The sequence below is a fragment of the Gastrolobium bilobum genome, unplaced genomic scaffold (assembly GCF_033153095.1).
Source record: "Gastrolobium bilobum isolate Gb01-03AN ecotype WA unplaced genomic scaffold, APGP_CSIRO_Gbil_v1 utg10233, whole genome shotgun sequence".
NCBI lineage: Eukaryota > Viridiplantae > Streptophyta > Magnoliopsida > Fabales > Fabaceae > Gastrolobium > Gastrolobium bilobum.
The window spans coordinates 227469-251809 of record NW_026896849.1 but is presented as its reverse complement, the minus strand read 5'-3'; the positions used below and the strand labels follow the sequence as shown (position 1 = coordinate 251809).

The 24341-nt window shown below is 32.2% G+C and overlaps 2 protein-coding genes across 2 annotated transcripts; both read left to right on the top strand.

The window, feature by feature from the left end:
• Positions 1-1301: 1301 nt before the first annotated feature.
• LOC133302351 (CSC1-like protein HYP1) lies at positions 1302-14309 on the top strand. The gene is made up of 11 exons (XM_061502114.1): positions 1302-1391; positions 3804-4176; positions 4758-4907; positions 5819-5882; positions 5989-6198; positions 9253-9441; positions 10120-10418; positions 11118-11394; positions 12401-12676; positions 13347-13580; positions 13834-14309. Exons 2-11 carry the CDS (start codon positions 3896-3898, stop codon positions 13993-13995), a joined length of 2142 nt encoding a protein of 713 aa, XP_061358098.1. The 5' UTR covers positions 1302-1391; positions 3804-3895; the 3' UTR covers positions 13996-14309.
• A 7877-nt stretch (positions 14310-22186) lies between these two features.
• Positions 22187-23419, top strand: LOC133302347 (ethylene-responsive transcription factor ERN1-like). The gene has a single exon (XM_061502110.1). It carries the CDS (start codon positions 22187-22189, stop codon positions 23417-23419), a length of 1233 nt encoding a protein of 410 aa, XP_061358094.1.
• Positions 23420-24341: the final 922 nt, after the last annotated feature.

Sequence of the window (24341 nt, the reverse complement as noted above, 5' to 3'; positions counted from 1 at the left end):
AAAATTACAATAAAACAAAGGCCCACAAACCACAATAGTACCTAGCCTCTACGGGCCTGGGGACGCTGCCCCCCCGGACCCCGCCCGCTCACATGGGAGCGGGACCCCAATTGCCTTTCTGCTGACCCCGATAATTAGGGTCCTCATTAGTATGCGAAGTATGAGTCATACCCAACAAAAAAAACTAGGGAAGGGTATTGTAACAACTCATTAGTGTTATTACTAATTAATTTCACCGTTAGATCGATTATGTTGATCCAACGGTTATATTTATTTTTATCTTTGTATGGTTATGATTTCTCATATTTAATGTTTTGGGATATCATAATCATACAAAGACAGAAATAAATGTAAAGTATTAAATATGAAGAATCATAACCATACAAAGATGAAAATAAATATAACTGCTTGTACATAATGAGTCTAATGGTGAAATTGATTGGTAGTAATATTAGTAGTAACACTAGTTGATTATTAAAGTATCCTTCTCCAAAAAAGTATTCTAAGAAAAATAAGTTATAATTTTTTTTTTTTTTTTGAAAACCATCCAAAAACAGAAATGAGAAATGGATTGATTTACACTGTATCATAGAACGAAGTGAAGGGATGAGTTATTTTCTACGTTTTAGATTCACCTTTCCATTCCCCCCGGCCCCCGGGTAAATATAAAGATTTCTTAACATGCAAGCTTTAATTTCTCTCTTGGACCAAACGCAATAAAACTTAAAAAAAAAAGAATAAAAAACTCCAATAGAAGTACACTGAGAAAGAACTCAGCAGTACCACGTGGAACACGAAGACACGAGCTCGTTTAAGAATAGAAAAACTTTAATGGGACCACCGAATTTCTTGCTCTCTTTTATTGAATAGAAATTAGAATAAATATTTTTTTATCCTCACTAAATTTCACACTACCTGTTTTAATTCCTAATGAATTAAAAGGTTATTTGTGATCTCTAACAAATTTAAAATGAACTTATTTAATTTATAAATTCAAAAAAAAATCACATTAGTCCTTCAGAAGTATTAAAATGAGTCCACTTTAAATTTCTTAAAGACCACAAATTGTCTTTTTATTTACTAGTGACTACATCGTGAAATTTGATAACCACGAAAAGTATATTTACTTAAATTAGAATAAATTTTATCCTTCTGGTGTTTTTTTTTATTTCTCTGAGTTTTAAATTTTTTTCTACTTAGTAAAAGGGAACAACGAGGTGCTATTTAGTAAACTGTAAAAGTAAAAACCGAATTCGGTTGAATTGAAGTTTTTCTCGTTGAGTGAGACAGTGTTCCTGAATTATCGTCCTTTGTTTGGTTACATCTGTCTTTAGACTCTTTACCACCGCTCCTCAGTTCTCACTTGCTTCTCCTTTCTGCTTCATAACTAGGTTCTCTCTCTCTCTCTAACTCTTCATTTTCTATTTTTTGTTTACTTAGGTGTATATATAATCTTTGTTTGATTATTATGAACATTAATTTGGCAAATTGGGATGCTCCTCTATGAATTCTTAAACAATATGTTTCTGGGTTATTCTTAATTTCTCATTTGTGTAAGTTCGTATATTGGAATATAGTAGCATTAGAACTGATGTAGTGGATGATATTCTAACTTTCGAAACTACGAAACTTCATCTATCTTGGAATATCATTCACTGGAATCTAAAATATCTGCTGGATGGAGTTAGGGGTAGTTGCCCATACATTATTCATGTGATATACTTGGTTTATACTCTTGTCTCATGCAGAATAGGATGGACATCAGGGTTTTCAACATTGATCATCCTAGATTTTCTCTTAGTAGCAACTAGCAAGGTAATTTTTAGTGGGCCCAAAAGGAAATTTCACGTAGTAAAGAACCATTTCAACCTAAAAGCTTAAATCGTTAGGTTAAGGCCTTTTTAATGGGTTTCTATATGTTTCTAACATTCTAACATGTCCTCTCGCACAAGAGTCCATTGGGCTTGAAGGGTGGACAATACATTAGGTCTGTAATAAAATGAGGACGGTGAGGATCGAACTCATGATCCCAACCTAAAAGTTTAAACTGTTAAGCGAAGGCCTTTTTAATGGTTTTTATTATAGGAGTGTAAATAAGTTGGGTTGGGCTAGACTTTAGCTTAAATAGGTCAGACCTGTGTAAAATACTTCAGGTCTGGCCTGATTTGGTAGCCTGTGTAGGCCCAAATTATAATTCTGGTCTGACCTATATTTAAAAAACAAAAGTCTTGGCCTAGACCTATTAGCCTGTTTAAGCTTATTAGGCATTCAATAATTAAAAAAATAATTAAAATAATATTACTTTACTATTCAAAATCATTAAAATAATAATTTATTTTATTTAAAATAAAGGAGATGATATAAGCTGGTGTATAGGCTTATAGGCCGACATGTAAAAGAAAGCCTATGACCTGCTTTCTAAATAGACTTTTTTTGAGGCTTGAGCCTGTTCTATTTGACTATATGTAGTAGGTCGAGCATGACCTAATGTAGGCCGAGCCGTAGGCCCTGACCCATTTACACCCTTAGTTTTTATATTTCTCTAACCTACCCAATCAAAAAGAGAGTCTTGAAAAGAAATTTTCAAACAGTATGTTGCTAACATTCCTTTTTGGTAGAATTAATTCACCTAGGTACTGGCACAAGGTCTGAACCCAAGTAATCAAGGCTGAGCACACTTCCTGAACTGCTAGGCCATTTCCTGTAGATAATTATTGGCTGAGAATCGTTGGAAAGTGAATGACTACCCTATCCTGTCCTTGAAAGTGTTTTAAGTTTACTAAAAACACATAGTGTAGACATCAGGGGAAGCTCTTTTGAATGTTCTGAAGACCTGCAATAGGTCAGTAGCATTAATCCAGTCAGAGGAACAGTTTGAATGAAGGATTTGATCTTAGAGAGTGTCTTGCTTTCTGTTGAGATATATAAAACCATTAATGTAGCCTTAACCCAAAATCTTAAGCTGTTGGGTGAGGCTACATTAATGGTTTTATATATCTCAACACGCCCCCTCATACGAGAGCTCACTGGGCTTGAAGGGTGGACAATGCACAGGGCCCATCTACCTGTGCGAATAACGAAATTCCACTAGAAGGAAAGTGGGGGGCGGTGAGGATCGAACCCGGTATACCGAGGCTCTGATACCATGTAAAGAACCAATTCAACCCAAAAGCTTAAGCTGTTGGGTGAGGCTATATTAATGGTTTTATATATCTCAACACTTTCCAAGGATGAGTGACAAGAAGAGAAATTTGCAACTATATAGACAAAAAGAGTGCTAGGACAAGACCGTTCTACCCATTGCAGAAGAAAATTGAACAGATAAATGAAGCAAGAAAACACCAAAGATTAAAACTTATCCATCATCAAGATTCGAGGAGCATTGGAACCTCTGAATAGTAAAATATACCATTGAAGTTTGCTGCTTAGAAAAAAGACAATATAGACACCAAAAATCCGAGGAAGAAATATACTCAACCAATAGTTCTCCCCAAACTTTATGCAAGAATCATCACCTATCTTTAATTCAACCAAGTAATATAAAGAGTACACCCAAGGGTTGAATTTTAATAAGGTTTGAGCAATTTGCATCACTTCATGCTTATAACTCACCTATTTTGCTGGAGATTATACTTATTCTTTATTACCATATGTTAAAGTAAAGGCCTTGCTCTGTAATTGTTGGTTGGTGGCTATCTTGGATAATTAAATTGCCAATAGTGCATACCATGTATGTTAATTACAAAGGATCTTTATATTAATTCTGTTTGAGATCACGTATTAATGGCATATTATTTATGCAGGTTCAAACTATTAAGGGATTCATTTTATTCGATTTCAGGCCTACAGTTGTGTTATCGGGTGCAAAAAGCAAATCTGCAGACAGATTTCAATAATGATTCTTTCTGCTCTTTTAACTTCTGTTGCAATTAATCTTGGCCTCTGTCTTTTATTTTTCACCCTATACTCCATATTGAGAAAGCAGCCCAGTAATATCACTGTCTATGTACCACGCTTAGTTGCTGAAGGAAAAGTTAAAGAGGGTGGCCAATTTAACTTGGAACGGTTGTTACCTACTACTGGTTGGGTGAGAAAGGCATGGGCGCCTTCTGAGGAAGAACTTTTGTCAAATTCAGGCTTAGATGCTTTTGTCTTCATGCGCATATTTATCTTTAGGTGATCTAACATGCTTGATTGATTCAAAGTTGGAAGATGTATCATGTCATTTCTTATTAAACCCAAATCTGTTTTACCTAATTGAGATTCTTGGCGGTTTTGCTCAATTTGATAGATTTTCCTGCATTATGTGTATCCAGGATCAATATTAGACTGAAGTTTATATACTTTTACATATATGTAAATGTGCATATGTAGTTTCTGCATCAGAAGGGGACTTTTTATATTATATTATTATTGGTTTTACACTGTAATATAATCAATTCAATTATATTTATTCATTTTCTAAACTTGATTGACATCAAGTTTTTGCTTCTTGTATAATTGACTATCTAGCTTTGAGTGGATTTTAGTGTTTTCAATATGATATAACATATTTATAAGTAGCCACCAAATACTTAAAGTGACACTTAACCTTTAGCTTATTGCTGAGGCAATCATTTATCCATTAGAATTTCTATCTGTATTGCTGTAAAATATGTATCAATCTTTCTATTTTCTGTGACCTTGCTGTATTTTGTTGAAGGGCTCTTTTATTTGGCTCAACTGATCCTTTTCTCTCCTTTTATGGTGTTGTGCAGTTTAAAAGTATTTACTTTCGGTGGAATCATTGGTATGTTCGTTCTTCTTCCAATTAATTATACAGGGAGTCAGCTTAGTGATGATACGGATTTTCAAAACAAATCTTTGGACGTATTCAGTATTTCTAATGTTAACGATGGCTCAAACAGGTGAATATTATGGATCAAGATGCTCTTAACTATTAGGTGTTATTTATTCATGGTAAAGAACAATGCATATATGAAATAATTATATGTTTGTACTATTTTGACATCAGATTTGGAAAGTTTCCTTTTCTTTAATTAATGACCTGGTTTCAGATGTGAAGTGTTATATTCAATAAATGGGATTTGCTTTATGATGAGTGAAACTGAAGAAACCTAGACCTGACAACATTTTTACTATCTTTAAGTAAATTAAATCAAAGTATGCTCTCACGTCCTTTGCTTCTAACTTGCATGGCAGGGTCTGGTGCTTACAAAGTGAGAAATAGGTTTTGGATTGTTTTCCTTTAAAATGACCATCAACATTGTAATTAATGTATAGACTCATCCCAGTCATTGTGTATTGTCTGCAAACTTTATGGGGGAGATTGTTCATTATGTATAACTCCATCTTTAAAGTTTGTACAGTTTGAATTTTTTGCAAGAAATCTTATTGATCTTTGGAGTTTCAGTGCCTTGTCTATGGACAACAAAACATTTTAAACAAACTTCAATTTACTTCACATCTCTGTACCTATGTTTCCAATTTGTTTCTTTCACCACTTTGTTTTTTTACTTTATTTTTCCTCAGTCAGAGAAGAAAAAATTGAAAGAAAGTAGGAATGATCTGTCGTGGACTTACATTGTAAAGTCCTAGTTCTAAAATAAAAATACTCGTTTCTTCGCCAAAATATGCAAGTTTATCGAGAAAAAAAAAGAATTTTTTTATTTTTTTTTTGTGTTTATTCACTGTTGTGATTACACGTTTAAATGAAAGATGCATTTCATGAGTGTTCTTGAAATTTGTTGATTTCTACTTAGTTTTCATCTAAGTTATGACATGGAAATTCTGATATCGAAATTTGGCCTTTATCTAGGTTATGGGTCCATTTTTCTGCAGCATATGTTTTCACTGGAGTTGTTTGCTATCTTCTTTATTATGTAAGTTTTATTGTACAAGTTAGCTTTGTAAATGCTGTAAGATTTTTGCTCTTCTTTTATAAAAATAGTGATTCAATTTCATGTTTAAAGTTAATGCCATATGCAGGAGTATGGATACATTTCATCAAAAAGAATCGCTTGCTTCTATTCATCCAAGCCTCAGCCTCATCACTTTACCGTATTAGTCCGTGGGATTCCTGTTCCACCTGGAAGGACATGCAATGATACTGTTGAGCGTTTTTTCTTGGAGTATCACCCTTCTACCTATCTTTCACATTCGGTGGTCCGTCGAAGCAGCAAACTTCAAAGTCTTATTGTAAGTGTTTTTCCGGAGCTCCAATTGATTCAGTATTTTACCTTGATAGTTGCTTAGTTTAAGCCTCACTTTGTTTGGGCAGAGTAAGTTGAATGGAAAAATACTGAATAATATTTCTTCTAATATTGTTGTAACTATACATTGGTTCAGTCTATTATATACTTATGTTGCGCTCACGACAAGTATACCGGTTAAACAAGTAATAGAGTGATGAGAAAAGTTATCGTTCCCACGAGGATTAGGGACACCAAACACTATTCTTACTATTCCCCTTAATTTGAACAAATCGAAAGTCATTTGGAAAAGGTAATGATTAAACTGACGGAAAACAATTATCAAAGAAACAATTAATAACCACTCAGTAATAACGAATGCAAGAACAGAATGCAACGAATTAAAGGATGGATAGGGTCAACTTCACCTTTGATTCATCTTGATAATCAAATTCAATTCAATAATATTTTATCCCAATTGATTCGAATAATTCATCATCTAATAATTAATTAGTTAAATCATAATGTCTTAGTTCTTTGACCCTTTAAGCCAATTGGAACGCTAATAATGTCTTAGTAATTCCTTTTGGATTAAGCCTTAAGCGCAATGAATTATAAAAGTTCGCAAATCTTACAAGCCCATGTCTAGATCATGCAAGAATTGGTGTTCTCTCCTGTCAAGGTTAAGAGCCCAATATGTCTGTTGTGAACCCAAACCCTCTTTATTCCTATACGATTGATTAACTCATACAAGAATTTAAACATGCAATTCGAGGTAAACACAAATAATTAGAGACGATTTAATAATGAAAAGAATTAAATCAAACAAGAATTCACGTCCAATTCCACGGCACAACTTCAATCTTCCTTTGTCTTCATCTCTCTCAATTCTCCGGTCTTACCATTCTTCAATTCTGCCTCCTCCCTAATTTCTTCATAAAGCTTGCTTTTATAATTGAAGAGCCAATATCTTTTTAAATCCCGCAAGATCTTAAATCAAATAATCAACCAAATCTTCATTAAAATCATGTTCCTTGATCTGATATCACAGCACTTGAATTGTTGGCGCTAGAAGCATCACCGCCACGCTACTAGCGTGGAGAAACATTACATGCTGATCATTTGGCGCTAACAGCTTGGACTTAGCGCTAGAATCTTGGAATTCCACGCTAATGGCTTGACATCCACACTAGTATCTTGAACTCTACGCTTGCATCTTGGACTTAGCGCTAATAGCTTGAAATCTTCGCCGAAATTGTGGTTTTCACGCACTTTCTCTTGGGGGGTGTTTGGTAGAGGAGAAATTTTTTTTATCGAGAAATTTTAATTACTGGGAATATGGTACGAAAATAAGTTAGATAGAAAAGTTTAAAAAAAGTTATTTGGTTGACCGAAATATTACCAGGAAAATTTATTTAAATTTTCAGAGTCTATTTGGTTGAATGTAAAATATTGATGGAAAAAAGAGTTGAAATGAAGAAAATAACCCTTTATTATAATTTTCGAAAAGAACCATTGCGTATTAAGTGAGTCTGTCAGAACACGTTTTCTACCAACGTCAATATTTTCGAAATCTCTGTCTTTGTCTCTCCTTTCTCCCATCGGCAACCATGAATCTGCACGGTGAGGCTGTGGTGTGAACCATGTTTACAGATTCATGGTTGGACTTTATTTGCAGTTGCAGGGCACCTTTCGTCCAAGTCTTGAATCTTCACGGTGATATGCACATCTTATACCAAGTCCTTTCTCTTGCTCTTGCTCTTGCCCTTTCCTTTGACTCCTTTGTTGTCTGAACACAAGCTTCTTCCCTATGTGACAGTTTCAACTTCCTCCCTTTATTTGAAGCATCAACACCCACCAATGATTTGTCCTATGAATCCACCCCATGCTGCTCAGAAGGTTTAAAGGAGCATTTCATTTGCTGCCAAATGTTCACATGTTCATATCAATACACTCCAAACAAGATTAAAAATAATCCATTCACAATGATTTACCAAAAGAAAGCACATACAAGCAGTAGAGTAGCTAACATAGAAAAACAATACACTCCATAAGACCAATAAAGACAATCTACCAAAAGACCCACAACTGCCATAAGTTTCAAAGTTGCACAGACCGAAGTGGGTATTATGGTCAGATTTTTCGTACTCTTTCATCCATTTAGCTGGTTAACTCACAATACCACATCCGAAGTGGTTTTATTGAACAGTGATTTTAGTCCCTTTTTACACACAAATGTCAAAGTCTGGGGAAATATGTTTCCTGCCAAAATTTTGTGATATCTTCAATCAAATGTGGACAACAAAGAATACTACTTATCTCTGATGTCTGGGTATCTTAAAAGAAAACCCCTACCAAACACCACCTTAAACTCACACAATTGGTTGTATTGTGGGTCAAAATTCCTGAATAAACACAAGAAATTTATGCAAGTAGCACTGAGAATAACTTATCACTGAAATCACAATTTCTGCTGTCTTTTAATTAATTTTAGATTAATTAAACACTTAATTTGACCCTTAATACATAGTATATTATAAGCACATCAACTTAACTAAATAATTAATTGATTAAAATAATGACTAATCTATGGAAATATTATATTCACAATAATTGCAATGATAAGGTTGAAAGATTCCTTGAAAAGGTAAAATAACCTTTTTGCCAGTATTTTGGAGATCAAATTATCTGTGCCTATTCTTATAATATTTCTGTTCCTGTTGAGCTCAGCGTGGTTGTATGTGAGAGGTTTTATTAGAGATTAAACCCTGTTACCTCAGATAAAAATATGAAGCTCTTAGTTTTATTGATGTTTTGACAGCCTTTCCCTAAGCAGTTTTCTTTTTTATGTGTTTTTTCACTCCTATTGTTTGTTTTTTCCCTGTAAAAAGCTTCTCTTTTTGGAGGGAGGGGAATCATGGTGCATTTGGGTTTGACTCAGACATTATCTATCTTCATGAGTGTTGAACTTCTTAGAAATATATACTTGCTTCTAAATTCAATTCTTTCTTCTAATGTCACCTATGTTATACTTTTGACTATTGAAGTTTATTCTTTGAAGACTGATGCAGATACACTGTACAAAAGGCTTACCCATCTGAAACATAAAAATGATGCTCCTAAAAGGTATAGGCGTGATGGGTTTTTGGGACTTTTTGGGCAGAAAGTTGATATTTTGGATCACTATGAAAGGAGATTGGGACATATAGAAGATAATGTGAGAATGGAACAGTCCTCAGTGGCAGCGAAGGTAACTATCATGCCTGGGCATTAATAACCTACAATAGTCGAGTGATAAATTTTTTTGTTTCCTCTAAGACTATTTTGTATCTGGTCTGGTGTACATGCTGTCTAATAACAAACCAAAGTAATTGTATTATCATTTTCATTAAACCATCAATTTAAACCAAATTGTTTGTGCACTGCAGATTTAGCCTAAATTGTGCTGTTAAGATTTGGTTTAGCCATAATGTGGTGGCAGGGAGCACAATATTTATAGAACTGCATCTTTGTATACCAGCTCTATTTCAAATGACATTGGAGAAAGAAAATATGAGAAATAAACTTAATCAATCATTTTGGTTTGCGTATGGAGGAAATTTTTTCCAGAATTGTCAACCATATGCTGTACCGAAAAACATTTTGATATGTTAGATGAAAGAACATAATATGGCCATTTATAAATATTACTTAAAAGCAGACATGAACAACAAATTTTTTCCTCAGAATAGCTAGTGTAATCATGATTGATTTTGTTTAGAATAGCTCTAGTTTTCTCCTTTAATTTATATGTTGACTACTAGATTTGGCTTTCGAAAAGTTGTTTCACGGATATTCTTTCCTACAATAGGTACATATTTTATAGTGAGGTTGTTATGGCGATGATACTAATACATCCACTTGTTCTGTAATCACTTCCAACATAAAGGAAGTTCCAGCTGCTTTTGTCTCATTTAAGACACGATTTGGTGCTGCAATAGCTTTACACATTCAAGAAGGTGTCAATCCCACAGAATGGATTACTGAGCAAGCTCCAGAGCCTGATGATGTTTATTGGCCTATCTTTACTGTTTCATTCATTAGAAGATGGATCAGCAAGCTGGTGGTTTTTGTAGCATTTACTTCTCTCACGGTTCTATTTTTAATCCCAGTTGCAATAGTACAAGGTCTTACCAATCTTGAACAGTTGGAAAACTTTTTCCCATTTTTGAGAAGCATACTAAAACTGTAAGTGGGAAATCTTACCCGAGTCTTATCTTTCTCTATGAAATCATGCATCAGAGTCATATCATAATATAAATACAAGTACGTTTACATGCAGACTTCCCTTCTTTACTTCATTCATTAAGAGGATAGTTCATCCTCCTTCCTTTCCCTCGTGATTTTCCTCTTTTTCTTCTTTCTTACACAAACAGAAATGGGGAAGGAGGGGGTGTCAAAGGATACCTGCTGTTTTCAATTTTTTATGGTTCTCATATGGGAGATTGAAATCTATGCTTAAAATCTCACAAAATTGATTAATTGTATGATTATCGATGATGTTATGTCGACCTTTTTCTTTTATTTTTGAACTGAATGAATTCATCATCAAATGTATCTGCTGCCTAATATTTTCACCAAATTATTCATATTACCATGCATAGCTGCTTACCCTGAGAATTGACTTGTTTATCTTTTCTCCAGTATTAAATCCTACATAGTACTCGGGAATAAAATAGTTAATATATTCATCAGAATATGTGTACTCATATCTACGTCATATGGTTTTATGGAAATACATGATTTTCTTTCCTTTTCTTAAACAGTTGACTTGTTGAGTTTGGGACTGCAGGATGAGAGTGTAGTTTATTGTTTTATCATGGGCATTGATTCTTTCCTTATCATGGATTTCCAACTGAAATAGAGACTCCCAATATTTGTTTGCAGGTCAGTTGTGAGCCAAGTTATTACAGGCTACCTTCCCAGTTTGATTCTTCAGTTGTTTCTATTTTTGGTTCCACCTACAATGCTTATGCTTTCATCCCTGCAAGGATACATGTCATGGAGTCAGATACAAAGAAGTGCATGTACTAAAGTATTATGGTTTACCATATGGAACATTTTCTTTGCAAATGTGCTATCAGGGTCAGTTCTGTATCGAGTGAACGTCTTTCTTGAGCCCAAAGAGATTCCCAGAATACTAGGTGAAGCTGTACCATCACAGGTGAGAATAATTACTAATTGTCATCCCCATGAAACAATTGTATGAAGTTTCACAAAGTTCTCCAATATCTTGTAAAGGGTGATCGAGTTATCAGTGGTTTTGTAATGTGAGCTTCCTAGTCCTTTTGCATAAAAATAAAATAAAAGTTAAAAAAATCGTTAGCTAGAATCCAAAAAGAAGCGAAGATTTTTATTTTTTTTGTCTTAATAAGAGAAGAAATTTATTGAGATTTGAGATTAAGAAAATAAATTACAAAGGGAAAGGAGGATAAGGATTCCTCCGAAACTAAAGAACAATACAGAAAACAACCTAGGAAAAAGAGAATCAATTTAACAAAGCTTCCCAAATCGCTAAACATATCTGTTAGTGAGATCCCATTAAAAAGACCATGTACTTTACACCTAATACGTGCCAAATGCCTAATCTTATCCCAAATGAAGTGATGTGCCAAAGAAACCTTAAAAATATGAGAGCTCTGCTCCAACCAAATCCACGCAAAATTGTAGCATAGATAGCACAGGGCTGAGAGGTGGATGGGTGAGGATCTATAACTATGAGAATATATTTCACTGTGAAAAGTTTTTTTTGTTAAGTTTTATAAAGGTTTTGGTAAAAATAAGGAACCAAAATGTCGTGGCAAAGCACTTTTTGGTGTATTTTGCTAGAGTGGAATGCCTGCATATCCAAGGCCGTCACTTTTTCCCTTCTTATGTATGAGATATGAATGTTCTTATGTCTTCTCTGTGCTGTTCTATTTGCAATTTTGAGCCTCTTTAGCTATCTCTTTTCTTTCAGAATGTTTGTTTTAGATGATGTCTTTCCTCCTCCTAGTATAACGTTTTCTTTTTTCTTTCTAATATCATTCATTTTAATTCTTAAGAACATTGTTCATTTACAGTTCTTTCACTTGCTACTAACCACATCTTTAATGATGCATATAAGATATTATTACACGAATTCGAGGACATGAAGTTCATTTTTTTTATATTTTATATATTTGGTGCAGGCATCATTCTTCATATCATTAGTTGTGACATCCGGATGGACCACTGTAGCATCAGAACTCTTTCAATTGACTAAACTTATTTCCAATTTTATGAAGAGAATTTTTACTAAAAACAGTGGTGATGATTTTGAGCCCCCATCAATGCCTTATCACAGTGAAATTCCCAGGATTTGTCTCTTTGGTCTTCTTGGTGTAACATACTTCATCCTTTCTCCATTAATAGTGCCATTTCTCTTGATCTACTTTTGTTTGGGATACATCATTTTCCGCAACCAGGTTTGCAAATTGCTTTTGTGTTTCTTTTTCAGTACATGTTTTTTTATTCCCTTCTTTGTTGTATAATTTGCATTGATATAATGTATTTCTAAGACAAGTGGCAGGCGGATTACCTGTTTAGGAAATGTGTAAGCTGTGAATACCCACTTAAAGATGAAAAAAGAAGGATATAATGATCTTTAATATACTTGTCATAAATTTTCTTTTGCTGTAGTAACTTACTAACAGATGTTGCTTTTTCAACTATAGGGAGGAGGAGAATGGGAAAAGTTTTATTACATTCAATATTTGTTTTAAAAATTTATCTTATTCATTCATTATTGATTTATGGATTCTATTAAATACTACTCTGCTGGGGGAAAATCATTGTATGTATAGTGCTATGTGTGTATGTGTCTCAACCAGCCAGCCATTTCATCTTCTATTTTCCCTGCCCTTAGCCTCCTCACTCCTGCATAAAAGGAGGAAAAAAAATTCTTAGTTCAAATTAATTTTGATTTTTAGTTCTTTCTGATTTGATATTAGAGGTATAAAAGGGTCAGTTAATGGCCATATAGAGATGAAACTTGGAAGCAGGACTTCATGGTGTCTTGAGTAAATGGTTGATATTATTCATTTCTAATTTTATACCTTAAATTATAATGATAACTTAAATCTCTTTCGGTGACAGCTTTTGAATGTTTATGTGCCAAAGTATGACACTGGAGGACAGTATTGGTCTACAGTGCACAACTCCACTATTTTTTCATTGGTACTGATGCATATAATAGCCATTGGGATTTTTGGTTTGAAGAAGCTTCCTTTAGCATCTGGATTGACTCTACCTCTTCCAATTCTCACAATTTTATTCAATGAGTATTGCGGAAAGCGGTTCCTCTCTATATTCAAGGATTATCCTGCAGAGGTAAGTTCGCGGTTAATAATTGTAAAGAATCATTTTGACTCAAAGTTTAAGCTATTAGGTGAAGGTCACATTTTTGGTTTTATATTTCTCTAATAATAATTAATACTGAGGTACATTCTAATAATACTTTTTGGCATTTCCTTCTGCTTCATTGTGTCATCTATTGCTGCTTATTCTTTTTTTTTTTAATCGAATTATTGCCCTTTTGTTCTATTTTCCCTTTTTGTTTTCTTATGAATAACTTTGTTTACAGTGTTTGATTAAGAAGGACAGAGCAGACCAAAACGAGCATAATATGTCTGAATTTTATGATAAGTTGGCCAATGCATATAAAGATCCAGCTTTAATGCCAATCAAATATTCCGAAAGGTCAGAGAGTCACAGCTCTCCACTTCTTCATAGTTCTCAAGTTTAATTCACATATATAACGTTGGTTGCAAGTTGCAACTGTACAGCAGCATGAAGGACTAACAGCTTAGAGAGTTTGACAGATGAATAAGGGAATGTACCTTCAATTTGACTTCTTTTCAGGTTTATTTGGTTGACCTTGGTGTAGAGTGTATGTTGTTTTCTTGTAAATTGTTTGGATTGAGAATTTGCGCTTATAAGGAGTATGGAAATTGTTTGTTAAAAGCCATAGTGAAAAGAAATGTAATAAATGATTAAAATTGTAATAAGGGGATGGTAGGAGTTCATAAAAAGGCAAAGTTCTTGTTGTTGGTAAGATTTGCTAGCATAAGTTTTTCAAGTTTCAACTTCATCAGCTTTGTAGCATACATGTTGGTAAAGTGGCAATCAAGACAAAACATTTGTTTGTATTGAGAGTGCAACTTAAATCTGATACAATTAGGCATTAGCCATGTACGGAATTTCTATGAATTAGATTCATAAGAACCGACTAACTAGCTTTTCAATACAAAAATAAGTCTTTAGTTCTTTTTATTTTTAGCCCATTCTATTTTCATACAATGCTCTGCCCAAAATCACTTTACATATTGTGCGTTCAGGTGAAGCTCATGGCACAAAGATATACATCAATAGTTTCAGTAACACCAATCACAATAAGCTTGATATCATATTTTAAGTCAAATTCCGAATAATCTCTCTCTCAAGTTGGGATACGTTAAATTCGAGCACCAACCATCATCTCCAAATATTTAGATAAAGGAGAGTCCATGATTGGGAGATATCCATCAATGAGTTAAGTAAACTCAATCACAATAAGTGAATTTAACATTATATCGTAATTTAAAACTTCAAAGCATTGAGTTAATAACTCTTTTACTTATATGGTGTATTTAGTTAATTTTTACCAATATGAAATTTTACCATTTATAGTTTGAATTCCTAACCATGCATACCATCCTAACAAAATGCTGCTTATTTTGATGTGCTTCAAAGGAATATCACAAAATGACAGCCAAATTTCACACTACAATCCCCCAATATCTAATGAGTGTAGAAAGGAGAGTGTTATTTTTATTTTATTTTTGGAAATATTCCAATAGGTTGATTGCTTCGCAACTAATCCGATTCGGGGAGATTCGAACTCATGCTCTCATCCTCACCTGCTTAACTCTCATGTGCCAATTGAGCTATCACTATTTGGTAAAAGGAGAGTGTTATTTGCTTAATATCATTATAAATTTAATTTTTTGCAAAGAAAAAAAATATTTAAAGTAAAATAAAATCTTCCCGTTTAAGAGATTTCAATAGTGTAAACAATTTTCTTTCCGAAATAGACAATTAAAATTGTAGATAACTAAATAGAATTGGTCAAACACTCAACATGAGCTTTGTATTTTAAGGCAAATTTCGTAAGCAACATAATTATAAGGTATGAATACATCATTGTACTAGTGAAAAAGAGACAACTGATTTGAAGAAATAGCATCCACATGGCAGAACAACATTGCACTATGACATCTTCTTTTGTATGCAATCACTATGTCTTCCAGTGCAGGCTGAAGTTGCAGTCAAATTTATATCTGAGATTTTTCTTCTTCTCATTATAAAATTAAATAAACAAATCGTTAATTAGTAATTCATAGCTAAGCAAGATGAAGCATATTCTATTATGCTGGAAATTGATTCTACTTTATGAGAATATAAAAAAGAAGGAGCACACAATGGAGAAATTGTTTGAAATTTCTGAGTTCTAATATTAATTGAAAATTTATACTTACTCTTATTATGTCATACACACTTTTTGGTGATTGAGACTTGGGATCAATATTAAGGATAAGAAAAATAGGATGATTATTAAAAAGAAAATGTGTGTGGTGGTTGTTAATATCAAAAGATGATCATAGAAACTAAATAAATTGCATAAAGGGAAAATTTGTCAGTATACGAAGGACTCTATCTTTTTCTTTGATATTTTGGTCGAAGTAGACCACTCAACAATATGCCTTATCATTTTGCTTTATTAATTTTATTTTATTTTTATGTTTGTTTCTTCCTTTGACTGTCATGTATGTTGCTATTAATATTATTCCAGATTTTTTCTAAGTCAGGACAAATAAAATGGATTCTAATAGATTTTTTTAGAGAATATATATATATATATATATATATATATATATATATATATGAGAAATATAAGATTATGACCAAATGAAACTGAGAAAAAATTGAAGAAATACCTCTGGAAAGAAGAATATAAAAACTTGTATAAGGTGATTTAGAGACTTGGGACAAAAATAAAACTATAAGAGGATTGACTGAGAAAAGTGAATCAATTTTTTTTTATTTTTTTTTTTGTAAATAATCAAACAAGTATTTGATTAAAAAGTGAAGAAAACAAAAGCATTATAGAGCCATTTAAAAAATACTGGTATCCACTCGTATATTTTAATAGACGTTATCAATATTCCATAGCAAACATTAACTCAATTAATCATGTATTGTATTTTGAAAGTCAAATTATTTTAATAATACAAGAATTATTTTAAGTTTAATACTTCACACTATCATATTTTAATTTAATAATCAAATATTTAGTATATGTTTGAATTAATATATTTTTATTTTAGAAAAATTTATAGTAAGATTGTAGTGCTTAAAGCAAGCTGTGTAAATGGAGTGAAAAGAGAATTTTTTTAATTTATTTTGTCATGTGATGTAAGTTTTTTTAATGACATAAATTTCATATAATTTTATTTTACTCCTTTTAATTTTTTTGTTTTTTAATTTGATTGCATATATATATATATATATATATATATATATATATATATATATATATAGTTATGTAATAAAGTAGAAAAGATAAAAAAAAGTTAATTTTGATTTATTATGTCATGTGTGTGTTTTTTATGACATGAAAAACTTATATAATTTTCACGTTTTTAGTTTTATTTTATTTCACAAGTTTATTACTTAAAAACTTTAATTTTAATTAAATTTTGCAAATTTCTCCCTTAAGTTTTAAACAAATTCTCTAAAATTGTAAATACATTTAAGGCATTTATGAATCAGGTACTTGAGCAATGTATGAATTATTTTAATTAATCATGTGATAGATTTAATGGTTGATAACAAAAACTAAATAATATATAGTGTCATTAATTGTTTTCAAAGTAAATCTATTCCAAACAATGATAAATAAGTAACAGTATCATTTCTGCTTCTCAAGACAATTTATTGAAAAAAAATATGTTTGATAATTAATTTTAATAGTTTATATAATTATTAATTTTGTTTCAAATAATGATTAATAAATAACAATACCGTTAATGTACTTCTAAAGAAAATTATACACACACATGCCCCTCATATGGGTGATTAAACATGACCTAATCAAATGATAATAGAAAAAGATTTTAGCACTCGAAGATGAATCAAAGTTAAATAGTAACTGACTGCATGCATTATATGCATAGCATTAATGGTTTGTCTTTCATTTGTCAAGCAGAGACGCTCCGATTAGTTAATCTAATGAATGCATTATAAATAGGGGTATGTTTTTGTCATGTTACATGAGATAATATACCCCTCCTATTCATACATCAAAAGTTGTGTTAGCATTTATTTATTTATTTACTTTTTTTTATAAGAGTGGGTCTCACATGCTTTGTGTCTATTGCATAAGATAACAAATCTCCTACAAGATGATACTTGTATTTCCCTATAAATATTACTTATTCAGCGAAGAGCTCAAAACTTTGCCATATGGTCCATGTTATTACTTTGTTCATCCATCACTTCTGTCAATGTCTTTATAAGTGAAAGTTTTGTGGTTTGTTATCAAAAAAAAAAAAAAAAAAGTTTTGTGGTTAATTAATTGTTTTATGGATTTAATTAAGGGTTCGCTTTTTCTGCAGTTATTGTAGATAAGTTATCTGCAGTAAGACAAATACGACGTCGTTTTGAGACGGAAATCATGATATTTTTTGTAATTTTAATTTATTTCAGGACTATAATAGTCTTTATATTTATAATTTTTTAAGTTTTCAATACCAAAACGACCTCGTTTTGAGAATAAATGCAGATAACTTATCTGTATTAATTGCAGAAACATTTTTTCCTTTAATTATATGCATCAAATTATTAAATTTTTCACTGGTTCATCGGTTATTCGATTAATCCAGTTCAAATTGGACAATATAATCATTCAATTGACAAAACTCTTCTTATTAAATTTTTAACACACAATTACATATCCAGAACTCAGACTTAAGATTACTAATTAAATTAAAACAAGCTCGTCTCAGTTCATGCACATGCGTGGTGGTTCAAATTATTAATTCTGAATAATAGGTTGTATTTGCTGATTAAAATTCAGGTACGTACTAAGGATTAAGAACTTGTATTAGTTAACATCAATAGGATGATCAAAAAGAAATAAATACTAATAAACTTGCGTAAAGGCCGAGTTTGTTTGTTTATGTACATCACTTAGACGACTAAAAACAATTCCAAGTTATGCTTTTAGAAGATCACAAATGGCAGAGTCATCAACCTTAACTAAATTAGGAGATTGGTAAATTGTGATTGGGAGATAGTTTCATTAGATCTTTTCTTGTGCTTTTAGACATTTATTTAACATTAAAAAAGATATAATATAAAAAAAAATTAACTATGTGACATATAAAAAAATGTGTTTTGAAATTCACTAAGACTTATTCCGTTCATAAAAACCCTGTATACTAACTCTCTCTTTTTTATTCACAAGCACAAGTTAATATATACTAATATGTATAGTTTGGTGATTTCAAAGAATCGTATTAATTACCTCAGAACACATATTTTTTTCTCCAAATGATTCATAATTAGAGGGAACTTCGTGTATCATAGTAAAAAGAAATATTTTCCCAAGAGAGAGAGAGAGAGAATTGCATTTTCATTTTTCACTTGCTTCAATTATCAATTACTTAAGTATATTTGGTTAAATCAATGAAAATTGTCACACCTTGAATTTAAGGGTGTTCATCAACCAATTCAAACCGCAGTGACCGAACCGAAAAATCGATAACCGAATAAACCGAAAACCGATTAAAAACCGCAAATTTCAATTGGATTGGATCGGTTTTTGGATAGGTTGATGAAAACCGATCCAATATATTAATTTCCCTCTACCTACTTGGGTATTTCTCTAATCATAGCTTAAAAATTTCTAAACCCAAGACCCATTAACCCAGCAACTAAACCCAAGAAAAAATCTAGTCATATCTCATCAACAAAATTTTATCTTTGTAGAGCTTCATATCTCATTGCCAAAATTAAAAAAATTATATTATAGTTTACTAATGCTTTTGTGTTTCAAATTTTTTTTTACAAAGCCAATATATACAAAAGATATTATTAGCACAATAATCATGAAATAAATTTTAGGATTTTCAAAAAATCGAAAACCGATCCAATCCAAACTGGAAAAAATTGGATTGGATGATCGGATTTGAAAAAAAATAAAAACCGAATGGATGATTATATGATCAAACCGAAGGGATTGGATTTGATGATTTTTGCTTCCAAAATCGATCCAATCCAGACCGCAAACACCCCTACTTGAATTTAAGACTTTAAACTCCTCTCAAAGTGGATTAAGCTTTTTAAATACTCCCAAATATACCATTTAGCTAAAAGCTCATCCATTGTAACTTTTACTCAAATCACAGCTTTGAAATTCTAAAAATTTAACAAAATATTCACTTAATAAATGAGATTTTTATGTGACAAATTCCTTGTTAGACGAATTCTTCCAATTATGCCGGATGCTAATTTTTTTTAAGATACTAAGAAAACTCTAGAATTTGTTCCTAAGAAAATTTCTCAATTATAGGCTGCTTTTGAGTTTAGATGATGACTTAAGAACGTATTAAGAATTAAAAAACAAAACGGAGGCAATGGTATTAATTAACATCAATGTGATGATACTAATACATACTAATAAACAATGTTAAGGTCAAGTTTGTCTTATCTTCTCGCATAATTGTAACATTTTTTTAGTTGGTTTGCTTCTATTTTCAAGTAACAGTGCAGTACGATTCGTTTTCTCACGAGTCACCATCATTCATTCATTCATTTATTACTATTATTAAGGGTATAATAAGACTATAAGCATTCTTCTTCAGCGTTTCTTGTTTGTTTTTATTAAGACACCATTTATTCCTAGAAAGTCATAGCAAAATGAAATGAATCCAAATGGAGTAAAAACAAAAAAACAAAAATTATTTGTTGTGTTTTTATGAAAATCTGAAAAGTTTTGAAGGGTGAATTGGGCTTAAAACCTGTTGAAGGAAAAAGATATTAAAATGAATAAGTAATTTTTTAATATCCGAAACCCTAACAGGGAAGGGGGACTAATTCGATTTTGGGTTTGACCCTCTTCAGTGTTGTGATTCTCTGAAATCGAACTCAGTACCCTTTGTGCAAGTCAAATCCTAAGATCTAGTTGAATCACCACTAGATCAATAACATTTGGGTTGATTAAGTATTGCTTTTTGTTTACAAAGAAATGCAAAATTAGATGTGTAAAGATTGCAAATACAACGAGGTTTTCGTTTTATTTGATGTATCATATAGCAATTATGAGCATCAATCAACAATATTTTACAAGAAGAAAATAACTATTAAGTTGGTCCAGAAATGTCACCATCTCTGGACGAAAATCCCATAAAAAGTTAGCACATTAAAATATTAGATATATCACATAACTTTCTGATCAATCAAAGCTTGATGACGACATTACAAAAAGTTTCTGAAAAATATCATATTATTTTAATATACCGAAAGAAAAAATCATATTATTTTACGTTTGTAAGTAGGTTTGGATTGGCATGTGTCATTGGTGGGGCATTGGATGAATCGTATTCCTTGACCTTCATCAGCAATGACGAGCACAAAACATTGGTTAACATTTTTGTGTGTTTATGGTTGATTAAGGAAGATGCTATGGACATTGTTTTAAGGTGAAAGAGACTTCTCCAACTACTATTAACTTGAGTGAAAAATTTTGTTTTCTAATTTGGTAAGTATCTAAGAGTTCAATTACCTTAACCAAAGGCTAATTGCCTATATCTTAATATATCTTCAATCCGTGTATTTTTTGTTTTCTATTTTCTCATTCTTTTCTCTTTACCAAACATATACAAATGAATCTAAGTCCATAAACTACCAACAAATCTAATATAAACAAGGGAAATTCTTATGTTGTAGAAAGTAGTTATCTCATGTTATAGAAATAAAATTACAAGTGGGATTCACAGGTAAGAGGATAGAAAAAAAAGAGTGGTGGGACCCAACCCTTTTTTGTATGTGTAAAAAAATTGTTTATCTCATGTATAATAAGATAAACATAACCCTATAAACAATCTTGTATCTTTTCTCAAGAGTCTATTTCTCTTGCTTGAATCTGTGACCTTTCAGTTACAAAAAATAACCTTAATGCTGTTCCAAGACTCGCACTCATAAACCAACTTAATTCTAATAAGGAAAAATCAACATAAACTACAGCTTCTTAAGCAGTCTAGTTCCTGCTGTAGCCCATAGTTTTTGGCTACTCATGTTGTTTTTCTTGGTGTCTTTCATGACAAATGATTTGAACCCTTCTCTCTCTTATATCTCCCAACTGGCAAGGAAAAGTAGAATATGGTTTTAACATGAAAACTAAAATTTGAACATCATAGATCATAGATCACACAATATTTTCTCTGTACCACATAAACAGGATTGAATGAAGTAGCAATGACCAATTCAGGCTTACACTATAGCATACAATATGATGAAGTTCTCATATAAACTAACACTATGAGAAATCTAGGTACCCTTTGTCCAGGTCAAACAAGCTACACCTATTACAAAGTCTGAGAAACTGCCAAATGTTTGGATATATAAGCCGAAATCATAAACAAACAAAAAATCAGTGTGACCAAGTCAGCTCTTAAACACAACTAGTTCAAAGGGTCACACCCTATCCCTCCCCCCCACATATAAAAGCACAAATCACCTCAAAGAAAACCATAGCAACCAAGCTTCAGTGCTTTCTAAGATTCACCCCTATAAGCCCCTAAACCAAACCAAGATTAAGTACCTTAAAACAATCACCCTATAAGCCATTAAGCTTAACCAACACCAAGAAACAAAAAGAGCTTAAAAGGGGTAAAATGGCAAGGAAAAGAAAGGCTGTTGCTGCTGCTGAAGTAGTGGAAGAGAGAAACCTATCTGAGGAAACCATGGTCTGGGATGAGATGATGAAGCAAGCTGCAGCACTTGGAGGAGCCAGAAGAGTTAAAAAGAGATTTGTTGGAGTTAGGCAAAGACCATCTGGTAGATGGGTTGCTGAGATAAAAGACACCATTCAAAAGATAAGGGTGTGGTTAGGAACTTTTGATACAGCTGAAGAAGCTGCAAGAGCTTATGATGAAGCTGCTTGCTTGCTTCGTGGTGCAAACACTAGAACAAACTTTTGGCCTTGTTCTCAATCTTCTTCAAGTCCTGCTCTTTCCTCAAAGATCACCAATCTCCTACTTCAAAGGCTTAAAGAAAGGAATAACTCTTTCTCTTCTTCCTCCTCCTCCTCCTTTAGTTCTCTTCTTATCAACCACCAACAAATGCAACAAGTAGATGCATATGAAGCAGGATCAACAGAATTCTCAATTGACCAATTCACTGATTTCCTTAATGATCCTGAAGATTACTGCACAGGCAACAATGACTTCATCAATAATAGTGCTGAAATTGATCACATTACAAGTAGTTTTGAATCATGTTTAACTGAAAAGGAGGAGTTCAAGGTGACAGAAATGGATATGGAATGTAAGTCCTTCAATGTGACACAAACTTCAAGTAATGACAGCAATTCAGGAGTGGAAGGAGAAGAAGACAGTGAAGAAGGTACTGATTTGGTTGTCCATGATTTTGGATTTCTAGACACTGTTGCTCCACCAAGTTACTATTCACCTTTTGAGATAGCTCAAGAGATGGAGGAGCCTGTGGAGGCAGAGAACTATCACTATGGTGATGAGCCTTCAATGCTTAGAGCTGTCATGAAGAGAATGAAATATGAGAGAAAGTTCTCAGCTTCTCTTTATGCCTTCAATGGGATACCTGAGTGCTTGAAGTTGAAACTTGAATCAGGAAACATAATGGGAAGAGGAGTAGCTGATCAATTATCCAACCTCCAAATGGCTTGTAACAAAAACAAACTTGAGAAGAATAAGGAGGAGAATGAATACATGGTAGCAATGGATAAGAAAGAGGAAGAAAATCAACAAACTTCAATTGACATGGATTCCTCTTCTTCATCTAGTGTTGATGGAGAATTGTTACTTTGGAATTCACTAGATCTTCCTCCTATTTGCTTTGTTAACTTACTGGAAAATGGTTCATTTACTTAGCAATATCATTCATATATGTAACTTTTATGTATGCTTTTGCTGAGCAATATATTTTGTAGTAATAATGAAGTAATATCTTCTAGGAATTAAAATAATATATATATTTTTTGTATCATTCATTGTTCCTATAGTATCATCAAGTCAGTGATTTATAGAGTTAAATTTAAAACTTGGATCTAACTTGTTTAAAATGTGTGAATCTTGAACTCAGCTTATTTCGTTGGTTTATAATGTAATTATTTTCTTTCTTTAGCAAATCCTTTCTTAACATATTTTTAAAATTAAAAGTATCTTGGTGCTAAAATATGAAGAAAAATAGGGAGAGAATAAAAGACTCTTTTTTTTAAACCAAAAAAAAAAAGAGTCTCTATTAACATTGGTGTCAGGCAAGTGATAGATAAAAATAAATAAAATGATTCTCTATATAAAATTATAATTTGCTAAGTACTAGCAATATATAAATTATTATTTATGCCTTTTCTTATCTAAAATTAGAGTTTTTGTTCATTGAACACACACAAATACACAAGAACTATTCATAAACTTTTTTTTTATAAAGCTTGCGCTTGACTCATTGAAATAAGGGAAAAATATTTATGCAGTTAATGCAAGTAAGTTATCTGCATTTATTTTCAAAATGACGTTGTTTTTGTATTAAAATCTTAAAAAATTATAAATATAAAGACTATTATAACCCTGAAATAAATTAAAATTACAAAAATACTATGATTTCTGCCCCAGAACGACGTCGTATTGGGCTTACTGCAGATAACTTATTTGCAGTAACTGCAGAAAAAACGAACCCTTGAAATAATTACCAACATTTAAGTTTGAGTTATTGTTTATGGGTTCGCTTTTTCTCCAGTTACTGCAGATAAGTTATCTGCAGTAAGTCCAATACGACGTCGTTTTGGGACGGAAA